The 22467-nt window shown below is 42.1% G+C and overlaps 1 protein-coding gene across 1 annotated transcript in view; it reads left to right on the top strand.

Moving 5' to 3' along the window:
• Positions 1–22467, top strand: part of DOPEY1 (dopey family member 1) — a 56753-nt gene that overhangs the window by 5113 nt on the left and 29173 nt on the right. Inside the window, exons 4-10 of the mRNA XM_015420900.1 lie at positions 4561–4675; positions 5132–5161; positions 6190–6420; positions 10909–11542; positions 13833–14107; positions 14373–14525; positions 15371–15471. Of these exons, the coding sequence (XP_015276386.1) occupies positions 4561–4675; positions 5132–5161; positions 6190–6420; positions 10909–11542; positions 13833–14107; positions 14373–14525; positions 15371–15471 (1539 nt within the window). The remainder of the gene's footprint in view (positions 1–4560; positions 4676–5131; positions 5162–6189; positions 6421–10908; positions 11543–13832; positions 14108–14372; positions 14526–15370; positions 15472–22467) is intronic.

The following is a 22467-nucleotide window of genomic DNA, read 5'->3' as shown; positions in this document are numbered from 1 at the left end:
AACACACACGCTGTTATTCATTCAACACACACACACACACACACACACACACACACACAGAGAGAGAGAGAGAGAGAGAGAGAGAGAAACAGGGAGGGGGGGACTTTCCCAGCTCCCTACATGAAAACAGAGAGAGCCCCCCCCCAGTCAAAGCAATCAGCTTTTTTACATGCCAGCACAGTTCAAGCATTCAGCATGCAAGCAACAGTTTTCACCCATAGAAAGCAGAGTTAGTTTGCAAACAGCCATTTTAAAAAGAGAGAAGCAGCAAGCAAGAGTTTTACTTACCAAGAAAACAGAGAGAATCCCCGTCTCTGGTTCCCCCATCCCAACCCATGTTAAAGCATGCAAGCAGGAAATCTACCCCCCCACACCAGTTCCATCCTTTTAAAAAAGAAATAAAGAGTGCAAAAAACAGAAAAATTCCCTCTGAGTAAAAAACGCCATTAAAATGCAAACTTTTCTCTGAGCACATATGTGCTGGCGAGAGGACTTCTGAGTGTCTGAATGAACACCCTGCCATTCCTAGCTCTATTCTAGGCTGTTTTCAGCCTAGGAAGGTTTGATCCCCTCAGCCAGTCCGCAAGCCATTCTCCAGCTGTCATTCTGGAACCCTCCCCCACAGACTTTTTTTTTTACTGTTTCACCACAGAGGAACATATGGAAAGACTTCCCCACCGCCCAACAGCTTCTGTGCTTGCCTGAAAATCTCCTGGGAGCCTGTGAAATCTGAATTCCCCTCCTTTTTCTTTGCAGGAAATTTTCTTTGCAAGGATGGGTGGGCTAGCCAAAGCAGGCAGAAGACACACACCCAGTCCCCCAAAAGCACTGCGCACATAGGGCAGGAAAATCCTCTTTCAGGCAGGAAATTAAAGAAAGAAGAAAAAGGGTGGCCTGGGGTGGGGGTTCCTCAGGGAGCCTCTCTGAGAGGCAGGGGGGGGCAGTTTTGGTAATTTGGGGGGCAGCAGGGGCTTTTTTGCCATTTTCCCCCAACGTCAGCCCTGCAAGGTAGGACAGGGAGACAGTCACTTTGTGTTTCCCTGCCCCATAGCCTGTACCAGTGGCCGCCGAGTGAAATTGACTAACATGCAAAGCCTGGCAGGTCTCTGGCAGGAGCCAGTGCCCCCCTCCCCCTTCTCTTGTCATTTCCACTCTTCTCTAGTTATTTTCCTCCCCTCCCCATTGAAGAAAAAAAAAGAGTAGGCTCTGGTGAAATAAAGTAAAATGTTTGTAGTTTCTTAGGTAGGGTTGGGCACACACTCCTATATGCTGGTAATGGTCCTGGTTTGAAGTCTTGCTTCAGGAGAAAAACAAAGCTTACTACCAGATAAGCTTTGTTTATGTGGGCCTTGTGTCTCAGTAAACAGGCCCCACCTGGAGGCTGGCAACCCTAGCTCAGAACCATCACATCTCATCAGACTGATCACTACTTCTCTGTTCTAAGCACAGCCCTATCTAAACTGGAGTTTGGGGGAGGAGATGTTGCACAGATCAAAACATGATGCATTTGAAGTTCATTTTGGCCACTAAAATAGGAGTGTGTGTGTGTGTGTGTGTGTGTGTGTGTGTGTGTGTGTGTGTGTGTGTGTGTGTGTGAAGCCCGCATCATGACAGCAGAGAAGGTGCCTCTGATGGCAGGGATAATCAGTCAGAATGAGGAGGGGGAAAAACTACTGAAAGATTTATTGGCAGACAGAAAAGCACATGGAAAGGGCACTGAAGGGGGGTCAGATGGAAAATGCAGAGGGTAGTTACTAGTGAGAAATGAAGGGAAAGGGGGCATGCCAGATATTGGGTGTGGAACATTGAAAGAGGGGCTAGATAGCCAGGTTTCCCTAGGTCCCACCTTGGACCACGGGTGAACTTCTACAAAGCCTGCAGGAGCATATTAGGCAGTGAAGTGGATTAGTCAGATTGGTATCTGGAAAACCCTGGTTCTAACCCCCACTCTGCCATGGAAGCTGGTTGGGTGATCTTGAGCTAATTATAAACTCTCACCCTAACCTACCTCAAAGGGCTGTTGTTTTAAAGATAAAATGAAAGAGCAGAGAATTATGTAAGTGACTTGGGGGAGAATGGCATGGTATAAATGAAGTAAGTAAAGGTAAAGGTTTCCCTTGCTCGAAAGCCAGTCGGATCCAACCCTAGGGATGCAGTGCTCATCTCCATTTCCAAGCCGAAGAGCCAGCGCTGTCCAAAGACGTTTCCATGGTCATGTGGCCGGCATGACTAGACACCGAGGTGCACGGAACGCTGTTACCTTCCCACTGAAGTGGTACCTATTTATCTACTTGCAATTTCTTGCTTTCGAACTGCTAGGTTGGCAGGAGCTGGGACCAGAGACGGAAGCTCATTCCGTCATGCGGCACTCGGGTCTCGAACTGCTGAACTACCGACCTTCCGGTCTGCAGTTACAGCGTCTTAACCACTTGAGCCACAGCAGCCTCCTATAAATGAAGTAAGTTACTGCAATTCTTCAGGGCCTGCAAGACGGAGCTCTTCCACCGGGCCCTTTAGTTGAGGCAGCGGACTCCCCCCACCCTTTGGGTTGGCCTCCCGTTAGTGTCCTAGATTTGAGCAGCCGCCTGGGCACCCACACTACTGTTCCATCTTAACTACTGAGACTTCTGATAAGATCTTGCACAGTATTTTATGACTTTTGTACTATTTTATGGGGGTTTTTTTTTACGGTTTTAGATTTTGATGTTTTTAATCTGTTTTAATTGTTATTGTAAACTGTATGACTATTGATGGAACCCTCCTCCTTGGGAGAATTGAATATACTGATGCAAACAAAAAATGTCTATGGCATAACACGTGGTAATGCAGAAAGCGAATTCCAAAGGTAAAAGACAATGCAGTAAAAGCAAGTAATGCATACAGTAAAAATCTCAAGAGACTGTAATCTCTTGGTTTGGCCAGGGATCCTGGAGGGTTTTTGTCATCTTCTGGGCATGGAACAGCGGTCACTGTGGGTGTGGAGGGGGAGGTATTTGTGAATTTCCAGGAGGCCCCTTCCAACTCTATGATTCTATATCCCCTTATAAAAGCCTAAGCTGTTCCTGAGTTATTTCATTATACTACAGTTCTAAACCCTTTATAAAACTTATCACACACAAACAAAGATATTGCAGAAAAATGTAAGTTAATGAAGGTGTTAGATCTCCTTTCCTGCAAGGAATGGCTAAAGAGTTTGGGGGCTTTTCAGTTTGGGGGGGAAAGTAGTTGGCCCCTCAAGTACTTGCAGGAGGCACCTCAGTTACCATCCCCACTACTTTCTCATTCCCTTTCCTGAAAGCCCCCATAATCTCTCTCCTTTTCCCATTTCTTTCTCTTCCCTGCTCTTGGCAGTCTCTACCCTGAAAGGACTGGCAACTCCCATACCTTTAGCTTTCCCTCCTTCCACCTCTCTCCCATATGCCAACCAACCTACCTTTCATCTGTCCCCCTTCTTTAGCCATAATTGCTTCTTTTATACCCCATTTTTCTCTCCCCTGGGGGCCTGAACACTTGCATCATTCTCCTCCCCTCCATTTTATCCCCCTAGTGCCCTGTGAGGTAGCTTAGTCTGAGAGTGTGAGACTGGCCCAAGGTCACCCAGTGAATTTCCATGGCAAAGTGGAGATTCAAACCCGGGTCTCCCAGAACCTTGTCTGAAATTCTGTCCATTACATCACATTGTTTTTTATGGGGCGGCTGCTGTTGAGCAAGCAACCCATCCTGGGTGAATCATGCAAATTGTGTGGTAACAAGTCACCTGGTGGTTGCCTGCTGGCCCTGATGAGTCCCCTCAAAGACCAAAACAGTCCTGAAAAGGACCCTGCCCCCTCCCCTGCCTTTTACTGGCAGTACTGTTATGGCTGTCTAGCAACAGCCACTGAGGTCATTTGTTTCTTAAAGCTATAGGAACTGCTTGTATTATGGTTAATGCAGTGTATTTTTTTGTTTAACCCTGTGTATTTTTTATTTGTGCAAACCTGGGGCTTTTGCAGGGCTCTTCTTACATATGAACTAATGGACAGCTCTGAATTCTGAGCACTTCAGGCAGAACTATGCTCACAATATGCTTTCCTACCTCCCCCTGCCTGCTTTGCTCCCAAAAATACAGCTCTTCGGGGTTTGGAGGCCCTTAATAATAGTATAGGGTGCAATGGGGGGGGGTGTTCTGTGGTAGGAGAAGGATATCAGTGGAAATCTTCCTTGAACTGAATGATAGCATCCCATCTGTTGTGTCTGAAGACATGGAGGTGATACAAGAGATTGGTGAGTCTGTGGTGGTCCATTCACACATGCAAATCATCATTGGAGGCTGTAGTACCACTTGCTGTATTGCAGCATATCTTCGTAAATATAGCATCAATTTAAAGGAAACCATAATCTTTTTCTTTCTTGATATTTCAGGTTTTAAAATGTAGAGTAGAAAAATCTATATAGTGTTTCACCTCATCCAAGATGTAGCTGGCTCCAAAAGCGTTTCAGTTGGATAACTTTTAGGGTCTATTAAATTACACAAACTGTTTCTTTATACTTGTCACACTGCTGCCAAATTCTTCTTTGTAGGAGGACACTGCATGCCCGACTACAGGCTCTGCCTGGCGGTGGCAGCGAACCTGCTGAACTCCCTCTGACCAATTTCTGCCTACTAGTTGATTTTTTGTTGGATATAGTCTCTTTGGTAAGGTTGCTTGCTTGCTTGTTAAGTGCAAGCATACAAAGTTGCTACTCTTCTGCTTTTTAATAACACAGATGCTTCACCAAGAGGAAGAACAAGAAAAAGACAATTGTTGCCTTTAGTTTAATTAGCTTTAAATTGGTAGTGATAAGATGTAAAATGGATTTTTTTATCACACAGGTCAATGTTTTTCTTTGGATGCAGGAGTTTTATTGCAGGATTTTTGTTACAAACCTTCCCATTTTCTAACTATATTGTCATTTGATAGTAGAATATATTGCTGTGTGTTTTTGTGAAACCTAGTCAGTACCAGTAGTTCTTTATAATGTCATAATCTGTATAGTTCTCATATGATAAATATAATGTGAACATTACCTATTCTTAAGGCACTCATGGAAATGCATTTTTCCCTTCTGTAACCTGTCTTGTCTTCAAATTCTTTGCTTTCTCATTTCAAAGCCTACTAGAAGTATGAGAGTACTTTGTCAGGTATGATATCCAGACTGTTTTCCATTTTTAATTGTGCATTCTGGTAAAATGCTAAGCGCAAATATAGCCATTGCATTATTCTGGAATACTTTTCATCAATTTGTTCTTCTAGGATGTGCTTAGATAATCATTTTTCTAATATGCTGCACACAAAGGACACTTCTGGTTGTACTTCTGTTGTGGCTCTGTTGCATTTTCCCAGCATTCAGATTACAGTTTACAAAACGTAATTCCCCACGTTCCTTGCTATTAAAATTACTAAGAGGAATCCAGATTCCAGACCTAGAGGAATTTGTTTCCTTTATATCCCACCTGTCTTCCATTAATGAACTCAAGGCAGAATACACACAGTTCCCAGTAGGTCTCCGGACTCTTGACCAAACCTAGATCTGCTTAGGTCCCACAAGGTTGATCACATGACCTCAGATTACACTTTAGGACCTATGGAATATCCTATGGTCTGCACTCCCCAAATTCCTTAGAGACTGTCACTCTTAGCAGCATAATTCCTTGTCCCTGTCCCCTCTGGGATATGTTCTCTCTTACTGTATGGCTATTCTCTGCATATTGTGCATGAAGTAAATGAGCAAATTTTAATACTAATAGCAACATTTTTATTATGTTTAGACTTATGCACTTGTAAGCATGCTTGTAGTTATAGAATGGCATTTCCCCCATTTTTTCCAACCTGCTGTGATCCCTGAAATCAGTGCAGATCAGTGGACGGCGGTTGAGGGAACCGCGGGGGGGGGGGGGATCAGTGGAAAACTTTCCCCCAAAATTTTATTTTACTTTACATTATATGATGACAATCAGTGCAGTTAACATAATTAAAGCCCATTTAGTGGAAAGCTTGTGGGAAGTGAAGATGCCCCTTAGGCTATCAAAAAGATAATTTGGCTCAACGCCTGTATTTTTTATGTTGTTTATCATTTTGGTTATGAATGGAATTATTCAAAAGCTGAAATCTGTTGCAAGTGCAAATTATAGACAGTGTCTCAATTGTATTTATTTATGTATCTTACCAGGAGACTTATATTGAAATACAAACGGAACATCTGCCTCAGCTGTTGCTCAGAATGATCTCTGCATTGACGAGCCACCTCCAGACATTGCACCTCTCTGAACTAACAGATTCCTTGAGGCTCTGCTCCAAGATACTTAGCAAAGTTCAGCCTCCGTTGTTATCTGCTGGTACTGATGGTGCACTGCAGCTTTTAAGCAGACACAGCAGCATCAAAGAATGGGAAGAGAGAAAGGTAAGCCTCTTAACTATTTTTCTGTTTGAAGGTAACAGATTAGCTTTTGAATAGTTTCTATGAAATTTAAATCTTAGTTTAAAGAATGGTTAGATTGATGAACAAGAACCCATGTGCTACTCATGGACTTTTACACTGTAGAAAATAACTGTGAATATCTCAGCATGCCATGTAACCTTGGGGCAAACAATGGCTTAACTAGCTGCACATGTCCATACCCATTTTTCTGTTCTCTTTTCTTTGATACTGGAAAGAGAATGGAATGAAGAAATTAATCACTTGCTAATCTTGGGGCCACTAGTACACCATTTCCCTCCAGCTGAAGGTGGTGGATGTCCACTATATGGGGTGGGACAGAAGCAGAAAAATTGTATGACAAGAATGTTACTAGGGGAGGGGCTTCCGGTCAGGGGAAAATGGCGATTTGACGCACCCTGTAAGTACTCAGGGTGGATGGTGGTTCTTTGTAGCAGTTTGGGCAAGTATTTGCTCAGCGCAGCTTACCCCAGGCAGGGGGAATGACTGGCAGGCATCAAGACCCAAGTGAGAGTTGAGATTAGTGTAATCAAGCCTCGAAGGAGACTTGTGTTACACTTTGATCTCCTCTCCCAGAGCGGGCGTTGCGATCAGCACTAAAAGAGCACACTGAGCTGAGAAGTCAGCTTAAAGTCACCATTTCCCGGCCTCCTAAGAAGAAAGAGAGAATTTGGATCGAAGGAAGCAGTGTGAAAGCCAAAGATAAACAAACAAGGTAACAAAAACGTTTTGCTTACCGGGAAACAGTCGGAGGAGAACTTTGAAGGAACCGGATAGGCGATTATGAACTTAAAAAAATATCTGCGTAATTTTAGAGAACAAAAGAGCTGTTAAAAATACTAAAAATAAAGGAAAAGGGACTTTGTTTAGCATTCCTGTGGCGGCTAAAAGATATGAGACTGAGACCGAAACTAACGAGAAAAAACGCGAGAACTCGGGGGGGAGAAGAGTCAAATTACAACAAAAAGGAGGTGTCCCAGAAGTGTCGTAGAAGAAGTCCGGCGGAGACAAGAGGAGTGGATAGAAAGGATAGAAAGGAGCGTGGAGGACCGGAAGAGGATTGAAGAGGAAGAGGACACCAGAGGAGCGAATAAATGGACGGACAGGAAGCGGAAGACCAAAAAAAGACTATTCTAGACCGGAAAATCATAGCGAAAAGACGCCTGACATTTTGAGGAGGACTAAATTTTAAATTACAATTTTTTGGCTGAAATTAAGAATAGAAAAAGAAAAAGAAAGCAATTCGGCTAAGCGCAAAAAGGGCAACTAGGCTGTGTAAGTGAAATTTAATTCAGAGTTGCTAAAGTTTAAACAAGTTTTAAACAAGTTTTAAAAACGGATCTAAGACAGAGACAGAGGGCAGCTACCTGGTCGAGTCCAAGGATGTCTAAAAAAGAAAAACAGGAATGGCAAGCAACAATGGAGGCTATGGAAAAAAGGATGATGGAAGCCATCCAAGGCCTGTAAAAACAGATGGAAAATCTGGAGGAAGTCCAAGATAAAAATATGGCCAAAATGAAAGAGTTAGTAGTCTCAGAGGTGGCTGATCTCAAAAAGGAAGTAACAGAAATAAAAAAGAATTTCACAGAAATCTACTGAAATGGAACAAAACACACAAGAAATGAATAGAAAGGTTGAAACTGTGATACAAGAGAACAATAGACTGGATACAATGATGGAGTACAGAGCAATGCAAACCCATCTGAGACTGAGAGGTATTGAAGAAAAACTAGATGAGGATACCCGTACATTAGTGATCAAAGCGTTGGCAGAATATTTGCAAGAAGTGGAAGACATAAATTTTAATTTTGATTTGATCTATAGAGTGAACTCAGCATATGCACAAAAGAAAAATTTGCCAAGGGATGTGATTGTGCAGTTATTAACCAGGCGAATGAAAGAAGATATATTTAAGAAACAATTTACTGAACCACTAGAAATTGATGGGGGAAAGATCATAATAATGAAAGAGCTCCCGAGAACAATCATCCAAGACAGAAAAAAGTACAAGAGACTAACAGATAAACTGAAGCAATTGAATATAAGATATAGATGGGAAATACCGCAAGGAGTAAGTTTCAGTTATAACAGTCAAAGGCACACAGAACGACAGGGACTTAAAATGGAAGAAGTAAATATTGCAAAACGGACTCTAATGTGGTACATGATCACAACAGCCAGAATGGCTTATGCTCAATGCTGGAAACAAGAAAAAACGCCAGGGATCTGGGAGTGGATAAAAAAGTTGCTTTTTATGGTTGAAATGGACAAAATGACAAGAAAGCTCAAGAATCAGGAAGCAGAAGAATTTTTTGCAAGACTGGATAGATCTTAAAGAATACCTGGAGAAATATTGGGATGTGAAGAATAATCTATTTTGCTTTGATAACTATTGGAGATAGAAGGATATTTAGAGTTAGTTCAAATGTGTAAGAATAATAGTTTAAAGAAATGTTACCTTATAAGTTTAATTATTGATTTGGGGAGAAGAGAGAAGAAAATAGAAGATTTGGAAGGGAGGTGGGAGCACTACGGGAAGCCAGAAGGGGGGAGATATGGAGAGAAAAGGATATAAGATGGATGCCAAAATGTTATATTGGTTGACTTGATGTTATATCCAAATAAAATTGTTTTTTAAAAAAGAATGTTACTAGGGGAGGCATGAAATCATGATGGTGGGGAGAAAACTAGGAGCTCACATTTATGGATGGACATGAACCAGAAAAATGCAGGTTGTATCGGTTTGTGGCCAAACCACAAACTGAACCAGGAGGTTTGTTTGCAAACCAAACCAGTTTGTGGTCCCACAAAACCCTTTGAAAGAAACCACAGTCCCTTTAAAGGGGGGTTGCAGAAAGCCTGAAAAACAGCACAAGAAACCCCTCAAAATAGCTGAGCAGCAGGGAGACGCTCCCCGCCACTCTGCTGTTCTTGGGGCTTTTTGCTCTGTCCATGAACCTCCACGAACTGCTTTAACATTTTATGAAAGTACATGGCAGTAGAACTGTCACGAACGTTGGTTCATGAACCACAAACAGGGAAAATGTGTGATAAATTTTGCTTTGTGGTTCAGTTTGTTTTCACAATGGTAAAAGCAAGACCAAACTAGACTGAATATGTAAAGTTAATTTACTTTCTGACTTTTTAACCACAGTGTGATATGCAGAGTCCAGAACTTTGCATGTACTATACTGATGTATTCAAAATCTACCTATGCAGTTATTGTACTAAATTAACTTTTCTTCACTGCATAGTAGTACTAATTTGAAAATGACTTGTTGGGATCCTTTGATACTGGCCTTACTGATAAAACTTTGCTGCAAAACTGCACGTTGCACAGGTACTATAGAATGTAAACCTGCTGGAGAAAAAAAATATTCATGGCTATGATTGCACTAATGCAATGGTAGTGAATAGCCTAGTACCAAAGGCATTATGCATTTTTATTTTCTTGATATTTAGGGGTTCACAGGGTTGGATCCAAAGGATCATGAGAGTAGTGTCTTCCTTCTTGCTAATACCCCCTTGCACTTCACAGAAAGTGGCTCCTGGACCATTATGTATGGGTGCCACTTGGTGGTCAACACTGGAAAGGGGAAACCACAAAAGTCTCACCACCCCTCTGGCACAGAGCGGTGTTTTCCTCACAGACAGGCACTTTGGATGGCACACATAGTCAGAATAATAGTAAATATGTAGTAAATGAAACCATAACATCTTGGAAGTGCTGTTAGTGTAGATGGATTCAACCAAACTTTCCAAAGTCATGGAGTAGATCCCACTAATTATTTCTGTTGGAAGGGTAAGTTTTTGCTGATTTCCCCCCTCCCACCATAGACTTCCAACCACCCTCTCAGGCTGTTTCTGGTGGTTCCCTGGCCTCCAGTAGAAGTACTGGGCGAGAATATTCTGGTGGCAATGTGGGGAGGAGGTAAGAAATTTGTGCTCTGCTGACAGACATCCTTTAGTGAGGAATAATTTTTGTCAGGATCCAAGCCATAGCATGGTTGGATCCATCTGGTACATCATTTGAAAGAGGCTCAATATTCATGGCTTGACTGTGGCCACAGTGCTTTTGTAAGCCTGATCTCCAGGAATCCCCTAGGGTTGTATCCAATTATTCCCTTCCATTAACTCTTTCTCCATTGTAGGAAAACTTAGTGGAAGGGACTTATTAGATTTAACTCAATAGTGTGGTGCCAGACCCCTTCAAATATGCGGTCCCTTTAAACAGAAATGGCAACAAATACAACTGTGAGGTAAAAAAAAACAACCCTGGCAATTCTGAATCTGTGGCTAGACTAAAAGGAAAAAGCAAATGCAGTAAGATGTTTCTGGTAGAAGTGCATGGAAGTAATGCATGAAATGCCCAGAACTAGTTTCTGCATTTTGTATTTCCAATCAATCATTCAGATTTACTATTTTAATCCTTTTTTATCATTTCTTCCTTAGATGCCACTGGTTTCTGTAGAAATTCCTGGTGAGGTGTTTGAAGATGGTGAAAATCCTCCAAGTAGTCGATCATCGGAAAGTGGCTTCACTGAGTTTGTCCAGTACCAGGCAGATACAGTGGACGACATTGACAGGATATTAAGTGGGGGTTCGGGGACAGCTAGCATTGCCATCATAGGTAGTGCCTCCTCAGAGACTGAGACAGCCTCTACCGTGGGTTCTGAGGAGACCATAGTGCAGCCTCCTTCCAAGATGACACAGGGGACAGAATCTCGAGGTGGGAAGACAACAGCAGTTCAAAAGACTGCAATGCAGTGCTGCTTGGAGTATGTCCAACAGTTTTTAACCAGATTTATCAACCTGTATATCATTCCAAGCAATTCCTTGTCTCGGCCTTTGGCAGCGGAGATTCAGGAGGACCTTGCTAGAGCGAAAGGAGAGGCTGCACAAGGCAATAGAGACTCTCAAGGAGATGCAGATAAAGGGAAGAAATCAAATAAGAAGACCACACCAAAAGAATACCTCTCTGCCTTTATTGCTGCATGCCAGCTCTTCCTTGAATGTTCAAGTTTTCCTGTTTACATTGCAGAGGGAAATCATACTTCAGAAATACCTGATGAAAAGACAGATGTTGGTGAGTTCTGTCCCTTTTTATCTCCTTCCTTCCAAGTTTTCTTTTGGATTTAATTGTGAATCTTGTAAAGCAGGAGTTTTGCTCCGTAACTTTTTATTTCTTCTTCTTTTTTCCAAGGGCATAGACCAATCCTTTCAAAAACCAATGAGGCATAAAAGTTAGACTATTTAGTAGCAAAAAGGGTTTCTGAAAAGAGATGCTGAGGTTTCATTTGGCTAATCTGTTAGAAGGGGTCTGCTGCAGAATGATTAATTTAGTAGCATTGCTATTAACAGTCAGTGTTAATCAACCACACATATTCCAGTGTCTTTTTTAGACTATTCTGATGACTTGCCATCCAGGCAATTTCTGTGACTCTTGGTGAAATGCCAATATCTGCTTGCCCTTGTGCATTGCATATGTGACAGCTATGAGATTCCTGATGTGTGCCAAGCCTGGGACCCTAGTGCCCTTCACTCAGTAGTGGGAGTGATTTTAATTTTTTGCTTTTATTTAGTCTCATAGTGCAAGTGTTGTTGTTGTTTTTTTCCTCTCTGGTGTGTTTGTTATGTTTGTTTTCTCATTAGTTGACCTAGTCTCCACAGATAACCAACTGCAGTTTCTTCTCCACTGTCTTGTTTGCCATCCAGTTCATTTACCAAGATTTCATCCTGTATTTTTAAGGGGCCGCTCCTGAAGTGCTACTCTAGTTTGGCCCATGCCTTCTGACAGCCAGTGTCAGGTTTTCTTTTCTGTACTCAGCAGAGGTAGTCCAAAACCTGAAATACATTTATTCCAGTGATATCCACATCCTACAGTAGCTTAAACCGATCTTCCTTCAGGGCTTTGTCCTAAAGTCATTTGGGGATTTTGCCATTCCATTCCACTTAAGTTTCTTGATGTTTGATTATGCTATCATGCTTGTGGGTGGAGAGTCAAAGCACCATAATATCACAGGAAATTGGAATAGAAAGAAAGTGCATGATTTATTCGTAGGTTTACATTCACCACAGTGCAAAAAGTTCTTGCAGACTTGGAAAGTGCACAGACCTCCTGATCTGAACACCTGAAAGAAAGGCTGTCCTGTTCTTTCAGGGAACCAGCTGCAAATATACATATTCAGATCTGCCCCCTCCATTGATAGAAATGGAGCGGCCCATTTCTATGGTTGATGTTGATTGGGAAGCTTTTTTATTGCTGCCACCCTCATTCCCTTTTATCATTTTAAACTTGTGAGCCGTATTTTTTTCCCTCCAGTTAACATTATCTGTTCAATGTTGCTGCTTCTGGTAGTCCGCCAGGGCAGGACAAATAGATTACAAGTGTTCATAATGGTCACGATTCAGGTGTCAGGCTCCTGGACAAGTTACTCTCAACAACACTCTCTTTGGCAGTGATTTGTTTATTGAGAAATAGAAATGATCCAGACCAGAACAGTACTGTGTCAGAACTGAGGATTTTGGCGGGTACAGGTACAGATATAGGAAATTCAAACAAGACCCCTCCGAAGTGACCAATCACACATCACATTAATCCTGCCTAGCCGTTGCGTTGTCCACCCATCCCCGCTGGGAAATATACAATCCCACTATCTACCCTAGCAAGCTGGCACCAAAGGCTTCAAGGACGTTCCTCTGGGACGAAGGCTTCTTCAGGAAAAATTACAACTTCTACGATAGCAGGGTTCACACACTCAGCATTCCCTCCCTCCCCCTAGGAATTTCCCTTCCCCCTACAACCATGGCAAACTAAACAAAGCGAAGTTTGACACCGGGCTCCTAGGTTCAGGCTGCCCAAATGCCTGGGGTATCCCCAGCAGGACTCTTGACTTTTCTGCTTTGAACAGCTGCCTTCCATTCCATGTTATAAACGGCTTTGAAACACTGCATTTCAAAAACAACTTCGGGGGGGGGGGGGCTGCCTGCCTGGACTACTGATGTTTTTGAAAATAGTAAAACAAGACCTCTGCCTGGCATTTAGAGTTAGTTACAATATTTTCGGGTTAGTATTTTGAGTGTTCTGTCTGTCTTACTACTGATTAGATTTTGCCAGAACTGAAAAATGACTCTCAGGGGCTTGAATGTTACTAAAAACAAAGTAAACCAGTAATATGGCAAAATGTAACCTTTACGTATTACCAAAACTACAAATTAAAATGGTAATACAGTGAAGGACAGTTGAGATAGATTAATGCCATAAAGCTGTAGTAGGTATGCCAGATTGGAGGGCAGGGGGAGGGGAATAATGCATTTCTGGTGCAAATTGAAATTACATTCATTAAGACCATCTCCCCCCCCCCTTTCTGTTTCAGATTGTGAACAAGAGCAACCTCCCCTGTGGCTCCAGACTCTCATGAGTGCCTGCAGGCAAGCAAATGATTTTAGAATCCAAGGTGTTACTATTTCTCTAATAATGGACTTGGTTGGTTTGACTCAGTCAGTTGCTATTGTCACGGGAGAAAACCTAAGCAGCGTTGAAACCGCACCACCTCTGAGTCCAAATCAAGGAAGAGTGGCTGTTGTCATTAAACCTCCACTTACTCAAGGCAACCTGCGATACATGGCTGAGAAGACAGATTTTTTCAAGGTATACTAAAACATCTAAATATGTGCTACTTCCATTTATTGATCTTCTTTGAGGACTTTGGAAAGTTTCTTGCAACCTTTCCAGTAGCTTGGCCCATGTTAGCACCCTTGCACCATTGCCTCAGCTGGCACCCTGGTGATAGATGTACTTTTAGAATGTATATCATACTAACTTTTAAAAAACTAACTTTACTATTTTGAAGTTCATTTACTCTTCTTGTTTATTTCCTGATTTAATTGTATTTTCTTTTGTCTCTTTCCTAAAGCATGTGGCTTTAACTCTGTGGGACCAGTTGGGTGATGGAACCCCTCAGCATCACCAGAAGAGTGTGGAGCTTTTTTTCCAATTGCACAATTTAGTTCCATCTTCTAGCATTTGCGAGGATGTTATAAGTCAGCAGTTAACTCACAGGGATAAGGTAAATCTCTACATACTGAATGGGCTCTTTTTAGAGGTGAGCTACATATGGGAATTGTGTACATTATCAGTGAAATTATTTTAGAATAATGTGTTGTGTTGGCAGACTATGCTGGTAAAATGCAAGCTATGGAAGCCTCATACTGGTGGCGATGAGCAGTATAATTCAAATACAGGCAATCATCCTTGCTTGCAGTTGTGGCATAATCAAAAACTGGTATCTTTTTAGTCCTATCTCTTCTCTTCTACGTATGCTGCTGCTCCCATGTTTGTTCATCCTCCAGTTTTGAATTACTGCTATCTCCAGAATCTTTACTGCTGTCCCTGCCCCAACACATATAGCTTAGTCCACATGGGTCCCACAGCCCTTTTTGAATACTGGAAAGGACTTCTAGGGTGTGAGAGGAATGGGATAAAAATTTGCATCCATGGCTTCTGCTGACAGATTGCTGGATCCAACACAACACTTTTTTTATTATTTGTTCCATAATAGTTGCTAATGTAGTTCTCTTTATCTAGCAAGTGCTGTGTCTAAATGATAACATTTTGGAGATACAGTATGATACAAACACTGTCAAATTATTTTATGAACTGTGGTATTATATTGATTATTTTATTTGTCTGTGTGCATTTTTATGTATAATTTTATAATGGCTAATAGTTGTGCTAAGAGAACACAAAACCTTGAAAAATACAAAGCTGCCTCCCCATCGTTGTGAGTCAAACTCTGATCTGTATTTTCTTTAACGTTTTAAACTCATGATGCTCTTAGATTTATTATTTTTTTTTAAACTGCTTTCCCCTACGAACATCACATATGGATTAATCTTCCTTCTTATTCTGCAGAAAACCAGGATGGAAGCGCATGCAAAGTTTGCAGTACTTTGGCATCTCACCCGAGACTTGCATATTAACAAGTCATCTTCATATGGCCGTTCATTTGACAGGTTGGTTAGTTATGTGTATATTAACACTACCCAAACGTTTTAATGTTCAAATGTTCCTTTTCCATAGTATCAGTGCTTTAAAGAGCTCAAATAGTATGCCTTGAAGATTGTGAGGGTGGATCCAAAGGTGCTCTTCTGTACAGAGGAGGATTCTTTTAATAATGTAAGGACCACCCCTGTTTCTCTGTAGTGTACAGTTACTGTGTTTAAATTAAATTGACATTTGTTACAGAAGGTTTGATCTCATTGAATGGTCTGTAACATATGGAGTGCAGGAAAAACAGAATGGCGTAATTCTATAGTCTTGCACTGGAAAGGGCCTGTAAACACATCTAGCTTGTTCTATGCAGCCCGAATGGCAGACTCAGGAAGAAAGGTGTAATGGTGCACGTTGCTTTAGTGCTTGAAGCCAGTCTGGAAGCACACTCACAATGTCACAAACAACTCAATTTTGCTCTAGATGTCTCAGGAAAGACTTATTGTGCAGAAGTAGAAACCAGGTGTGCACAGTGCTGATTTTGAATGGGGGTGAACAGGGAAGTTGAAAGGGCCATGGAGCAAGCCAAGCTTGAATGGCCCTTGCTGGACAACAAGTCAGTGCTGCAGCGCCAGTCAGGGCAGCAGTGCTGGCAATGACCACTGGCTCTATTGCCTCCTGCTCCAGACTGGTGGCCCTGTGTCAGACCCTGGTCTAGTTATACTAAACAACTCTCTCTTGGCAGTGATAAGTTTATTGAATTATATGCAAGATTCAGAAAGTCACTGTGTCAAAACTGAAGACTTTTGGCGGGCACAAGCTTAATATAGAAAATTAAAAGAAAAGCCCTTTCCCTTTCCCCCAAGCACATGTCACATTCACACCACACCTAAAGTTGCTATCCCAACCAAGTGAAATATATATGTCTTGGTTATCTGCAGTCCAAGTTGGTACAGAGAGCCTCTCAAGGACACCTTCCCCTGGGAATGAAAAAGGAGGGAAAGGAGGTTGGCTTGGAAAGTTATGTCTTCTAAAAGCGAAAGGTCTCACTCTCTCACTCCCTCATGCCACCCCCCTCCCCAAGGAATTCCCTCCCCCCAGCAACAATGACAACCAAAGGAAGTGAAGCGTATCACGGTTTAACATACTGCCCGCCTCAAGCATCGCCTCACCCCCCAGGCTTGAGAGGGTTACATTTATGGAATGTAGTGATTAATTTGGCAGCTTTTATGTGCCTAGATTCAACCCAATCATTATGGGAAGGGTCAAAGTCTCTCCACTCTTTATCTTAGAACCTAGGATATCTTCCATTTGCTGATGCGCTTCTCCATCAGTCATCGGGGGGGGGAGCCAGAGGACATGGTCTCCACTTCAAGGGTCTAGGACCCTTCTTCAGCAGACTAAAATGAACCACAGGGTGCACATGATGGAGTGTTGTAGGCATCTCGACGTCCACAGTCACTTTGTTAATCAAGCACACCACTTTGAAAGGACCGATATACTTCCACCCCAATTTTCTCCCTGGTTGCACTCCTTTTAGGTTCTTGGTGGAAATATAGACAGAGTCCCCAGGCTTTAAATCCCCAGCATAGCTTTTGTAATCCTCCTTGGCTTTGTCAAGTGTCTTTTGCAGGTTGGACCACCCCTGGGTCACACTAGACCACCACATGTGTGCATCACCTGCACTTGGAGCATCTGGTGTCAGAGTAGGCAAAGGTCCCCCTTCATATCCATGAACAGCCTTAAAAGTGGAAACTCCAATGGAACTATGCACCAAATTGTTATAGCTATATTCAGCAAAATGGAACAGGTTCATCCAACTGTCTTGTTGATGATTAATGAAACACCTTAAGAACTGCTCCAGAACCTGGTTAGTCCGTTCCATTTGCCCATCAGTTTCTGGGTGATAGCTACTGTTGTGCCCTGCTTGATTCCTAAAAACTTGATAACAGTTCCTTCCAGAACCTGGCAATGAATTGGGACCCTCGATTGGAAATTATTTTGCGGGGCAGAGCATGGAGTCTTATGATATGTTGCATGAACATTTGAGCCAACTGCTTTGTGGTGGACACCTGTTTGCATGGAATGAAATGGGCTTGTTTGGAAAATAAGTCCTCAACCACCCAAAATGACCATTTCCTCATGGCTGGGAGGCAGATCGGTGATGAAATCCATTGAGATCACTGACCAGGGTCGATCCAGGGTCTCTAACGGCTGCAGCAACCCCGGCACCTTCCCTGCCCGCCATTTGCTCATAAGACAAGTTTGACATGAAGACACACATTTGGAAATGTCCCCTGTCATCCTGGGCCACCAGAATTGTCTCTGTATGAGTCTTTAAATAACCATAATGTCCTGAAAGTTTGTTATCATGCCCCATGGTTAATACTTCCCCTCTGAAGGCTTCAGGGACAAACAGTTTATCTTGCCGGTATCAACATCCATAATTATTTTGGGTTAAAGTCCCATCTTTCTCAATCTCTGCCTTGTCTCGGTCGGAGAGAGCAGCTTTGAATTTCTCCGCCCACGGCTGTGAAGCAGTCGGGGTCTCCCCCTTCACTTAGCTATGTGTCACCATGGCTCCCCCCAACTGAGTGGGCGTGAACATGGTGTCCACTATCTCATCACACTGGCAGGCATGCTGGGGAAGGCAGGACAAAGTGTCAGCCAGGAAATTTGACGTGCCAGGGAGGTGCTTCAGTGTGAAATGAAACTTTGAAAAGAATTCAGCCCAGCGCAACTGTTTTGCATTTAAATGCCTTGGGGCTTTGAGGGCCTCTAAATTATTGTGGTCAGTTCATACCGCAAAAGGTACCCTCGCCCCTTCTAGCCAGTGCTACCAAGTCATCAAAGGCCTGCTAGCATTCCGGGGACCAATCCAGCTGGCTACTCACTTTCTTACACTCCTGGCCCTTTCCATTTGTTTTCAACAGGTCTGTGAGGGGCAGGGTTACTTGTACAAAATTGGGGATGAAAGACCTGTAGAAATTGGTGAACCCCAGGAACAACTGTAGTTGCCTCCTTGTGTGTGGGGCCTCCCACCCCACCACGTCCTGAATTGTCTTGGGGCCCATGCCCAAACCCTTTTCTGAAATATGGTATCCTGAAAAGTCCAGCTCCTCCTTATGGAACTCACACTTGGAGAGTTTCACATAGAGGTTGTTATTGCAGAGGGCTTTTAGGACCTCCCGCACCAGTCTCACATGTGACTCTTTATCTTTTGAATAGCTCCAACACATCATCAAGATAAACAGGCACCTCTTTGAACAGGAACCTGTGTAGCACTTCATTGATTAAGTTCATAAATACTCTGGGTTCCCCAGCCATTCTGAAGGGTATGATCAGGTACTCGAACTGCCCCAACGGGGTGTTGAAGGCAGTTTTATTTTCATCCCCTTCCCTTATTTGCACCCGAAAGTAGGCATCACGGAGGTTCAACTTAGTAAAAATTCTCCCTTGGGATGCCTTGGCCAACAAATCTTTGATAAGGGGGAGGGAGTAAGCATTAGACATGGACACAGCGTTCAACCCCCGGTAGTCTGTGCAAAGTCTTTTTTTTTTTTTTAAATCGTTTATTTTCATTTTTCATAAAACATAACATAACATATCAAACATTTATCCTCAAGAATCCTCTCGGAGTCTTATCCATCTTGTTCCAACCATTCATACAAACGCTTCCATCTTTTTTCAAATACTTTATCATCTTTCCCTTTAAGAGTTAAGCTTAACTTATCTATTTCCGCCATTTCCAATAATTTACACACCAAGTCTTCTTTCTTCGGGATATAGTCCTGTTTCCAAAACTTAGCTAGCAAAATTCTTGCAGTAGTAAGAATTATCACAATAATATATTTATCTTTCCACCTGTAGGACTCTGGTAGCATATTTAATAAGATTGTTTCCGGAGTTAGCTGAATTTTTATATTTATTAGTTTCCATATTATGTTCTGTATCATTTTCCAAAAATCCTGCACCTTTGGACATCTCCACCACATATGAATGAAGGTACCCACGTTATTATGACACTTCCAACAATTTTTAGAAAATGCAGGATTGCACTTGGCTATTTTATCAGGCGACCAGTACCATCTATGATATATTTTGTATATATTTTCTTTGTAGTTGGTACTTCTCACCATCTTTATAGACTTCCAAGTTTTCCTCCAGTCCTCAATATTTATTTCATGCCCTACATCCTTACACCAAGCTTTCATTGTATTAGTAGCCTCTTCTTGTACCCGGCCCTCCAATAACCATTTATACAATTTTTGAATCATTTTGTCACTGTTTGATGCCCATATTTTGTCTAACTGCAATTTGCCATCCTCAAACCCTACTTTTTGATCTTTGGCATATCTGGACTGTAGTTGAAGTGTTTCCCACCAAGATAGGTTTATTTTGTTCTGGGACAGCAACACCTCCCTGGATTTAAGCATATTATTCTTATCCAAGAGGGTGTCATAACTTTCTCTATCCCAAGGGTCTATAAGCGTTGGTGTAATAAAGGCTTCTAGCGGCGACACCCATCTCGGAGTCCTTTCATATTGTTTTTCTTTAATCCCATTCCACACCCGGATTAGCGCGCCTCTTAGTATGTGGTGTTTGAAATTATAGTGTATTTTATCCTTTCCATACCATATGTAGGCGTGCCATCCCATTCTTAGATCGTGCCCTTCAAGTTTCAGGTTCCTAATATTATTAAACCAAATCCAATCTTTAATCCAGTTTAAAGCCGCTGCCTGATAGTATAGTCTCCAATCAGGGAGTCCAAACCCTCCTCTTTCCTTTCTATCCTGTAGGGTTGTTAGCTTAATTCTAGCTCTTTTAGGGTACCAGATAAATTTCTTAATGACTTTTTCTAGATCCAAAAAGAATTGTTGATTTCTTAGTACCGGGAGATTCTGTACTAAAAATAGGTATTTAGGTAAGACATTCATCTTAACCGCGGCTATTCTGCCCATTAATGATATCTGTAACTTTTCCCAATGATGTAGCTCTTTTTTAATCTCTTCAAGCAACTTATGATAATTATCTTCTATGAGTGTTGTACTTTTACAAGAAATTATTATTCCTAAATATTTAATTTTTTTCACTACTTCCATTCCTGTTCTTTGTTGGATTTCTTTTGTCAGATTAATTGTGCAATTTTTTGTAATTATTTTTGATTTATTCTGATTAATCTTTAGCCCTGCTTGTTCTCCAAATCCCCTTACTAATTCCAGCAGGTAATTTATTGTCTCTACAGGATCTTCCAAAATAAATACTATATCATCTGCATATGCTATTACTTTGAATTCTTCGCCCTGCACCCTTAGACCACGTGTTTGCTGGTCTCTCCTTATCATGTTATTCAATGTTTCCAAGGCAAATATAAATAATAAAGGTGAAAGTGGGCACCCTTGCCTCGTTCCTTTTTGGATTTCAATGTCTGCTGTCGTATCACCATTTATTATTACCCTCACTGTTTGATTTTTATATATGGCTCGTATCATTGCTTCAAAGTGTTCACCACTTTCCCAGATCTTTAACTTCTGAAAAATAAATTCCCATGATAGGTTATCAAACGCTTTCTCAGCGTCCATAAACATTAATGCTATGGTCTTCCCAGGGTGCATCTCATAATACTCTATTACATTTATGATTGTTCGTATATTATTTTTGATCTGTCTCTTCGGGAGAAATCCTGCTTGATCTTGGTGTATAATTTGCGACAGCACTGTTTTCAATCTAGTTGCTAATATGTTGGCAAAGATCTTGTAATCCGCGTTTAAAAGTGAGATGGGTCTATAGTTTTTTATTTCTTTAGGCTCTGTACCTGGTTTGTGTATCAAGGTAATTACTGCTTGATACCATGAATCCGGCAACTTCTCTGTTAATCTAATATTTTGCAGAAGATCTTTAAAGGGCATACTAATTTGATCTTCAAAAACTTGGTATATCTCTGCTGGTATTCCGTCCGTTCCTGGGGTTTTTCTCCTTTTCTGTTTTTTGATGGCTTCCACTATCTCGCACATCGTTATATTTTCATTTAAACTCTTCTTATATTTTTCTTCCAATTTAAAGCCATTCTCTTTTTCTTCAATAAATTGATATATGGCGTTAACATCTTGTATCTCCTGCGTATATAATTTCTTATAAAAGTTTTCTATGACTGATTTCATGTCTTGCAAACCATATTGGGTTTCACCTTTTTCAATGTACCTCCACAGCTCTTCCTTTTCAGCAGGGCTCATGACATATAACTTCCCTTTCGGTAATTTATGACCTGGCAGCATTTCGATAACACAATCAGTCTTATGATGGCGAGGCAGCTCATCTGTTTCCTCTTCCTCAAACATCCGAGCCAAGTCCCTATATTCCACGGGAATTAGGTTCAACTCTTCCCTCGCTAGGCACACTTGTTCGGCTGCCAGGTGTGGCTCTTCCCCCCATTCGGGATGCCAGAGGTGCTCCCTGCACTGTGGGTACAAAAACGTAAGAGTCCCGGTGCTCCACTGCACATAGGGGTCCTGAACCTGGAGCCATGGGCTGCCTAACACCATCGGGAACTTGGCCGCAGGATTTATCACAAAGGAACTCATCTCCCAGTGTGTCGACACCCACCACGGGTAAATGTACTGTCCGATATTGGCAATCCTCCTTCATAGGGTCCATCTGAGAAAACACTATGGGCTCCTTGAGTTTGTGCACCTTCGGCCCCAGTCCAGTAACAGTTGCGGGGCTTATTAAGTCTCTGGTGCACCCTGAGTCTATAAGGGCTCTCACCTGGATGTGGGTACCCGCTTCGGGGTTAATTATGGTAACAGTTAAATAGAACAAGGGGAAGATGTGTCTCACCAATTCATGCACCGGAATATTTCAGACCTGTTGGTTGGCATCCTTTTCCCGCCGGCTGTACTTCGTCATCACTGGAGGAGAAGGAAGTTCCTTCCGGGATGTTGTGGGCTTCAGCCTGAAGGGCTTTCGGAGCTTTAGGACACTTCCTGGGCATCTTGGTACTCTTTGGTTCCTCTCGGCAT

This window comes from Gekko japonicus, unplaced genomic scaffold (genome assembly GCF_001447785.1).
Source record: "Gekko japonicus isolate JY-2015 unplaced genomic scaffold, Gekko_japonicus_V1.1 scaffold2587, whole genome shotgun sequence".
Lineage (NCBI taxonomy): Eukaryota > Metazoa > Chordata > Lepidosauria > Squamata > Gekkonidae > Gekko > Gekko japonicus.
Note: the sequence above shows the minus strand (reverse complement) of the source record. Positions and strands in the feature narration are given on the sequence as shown.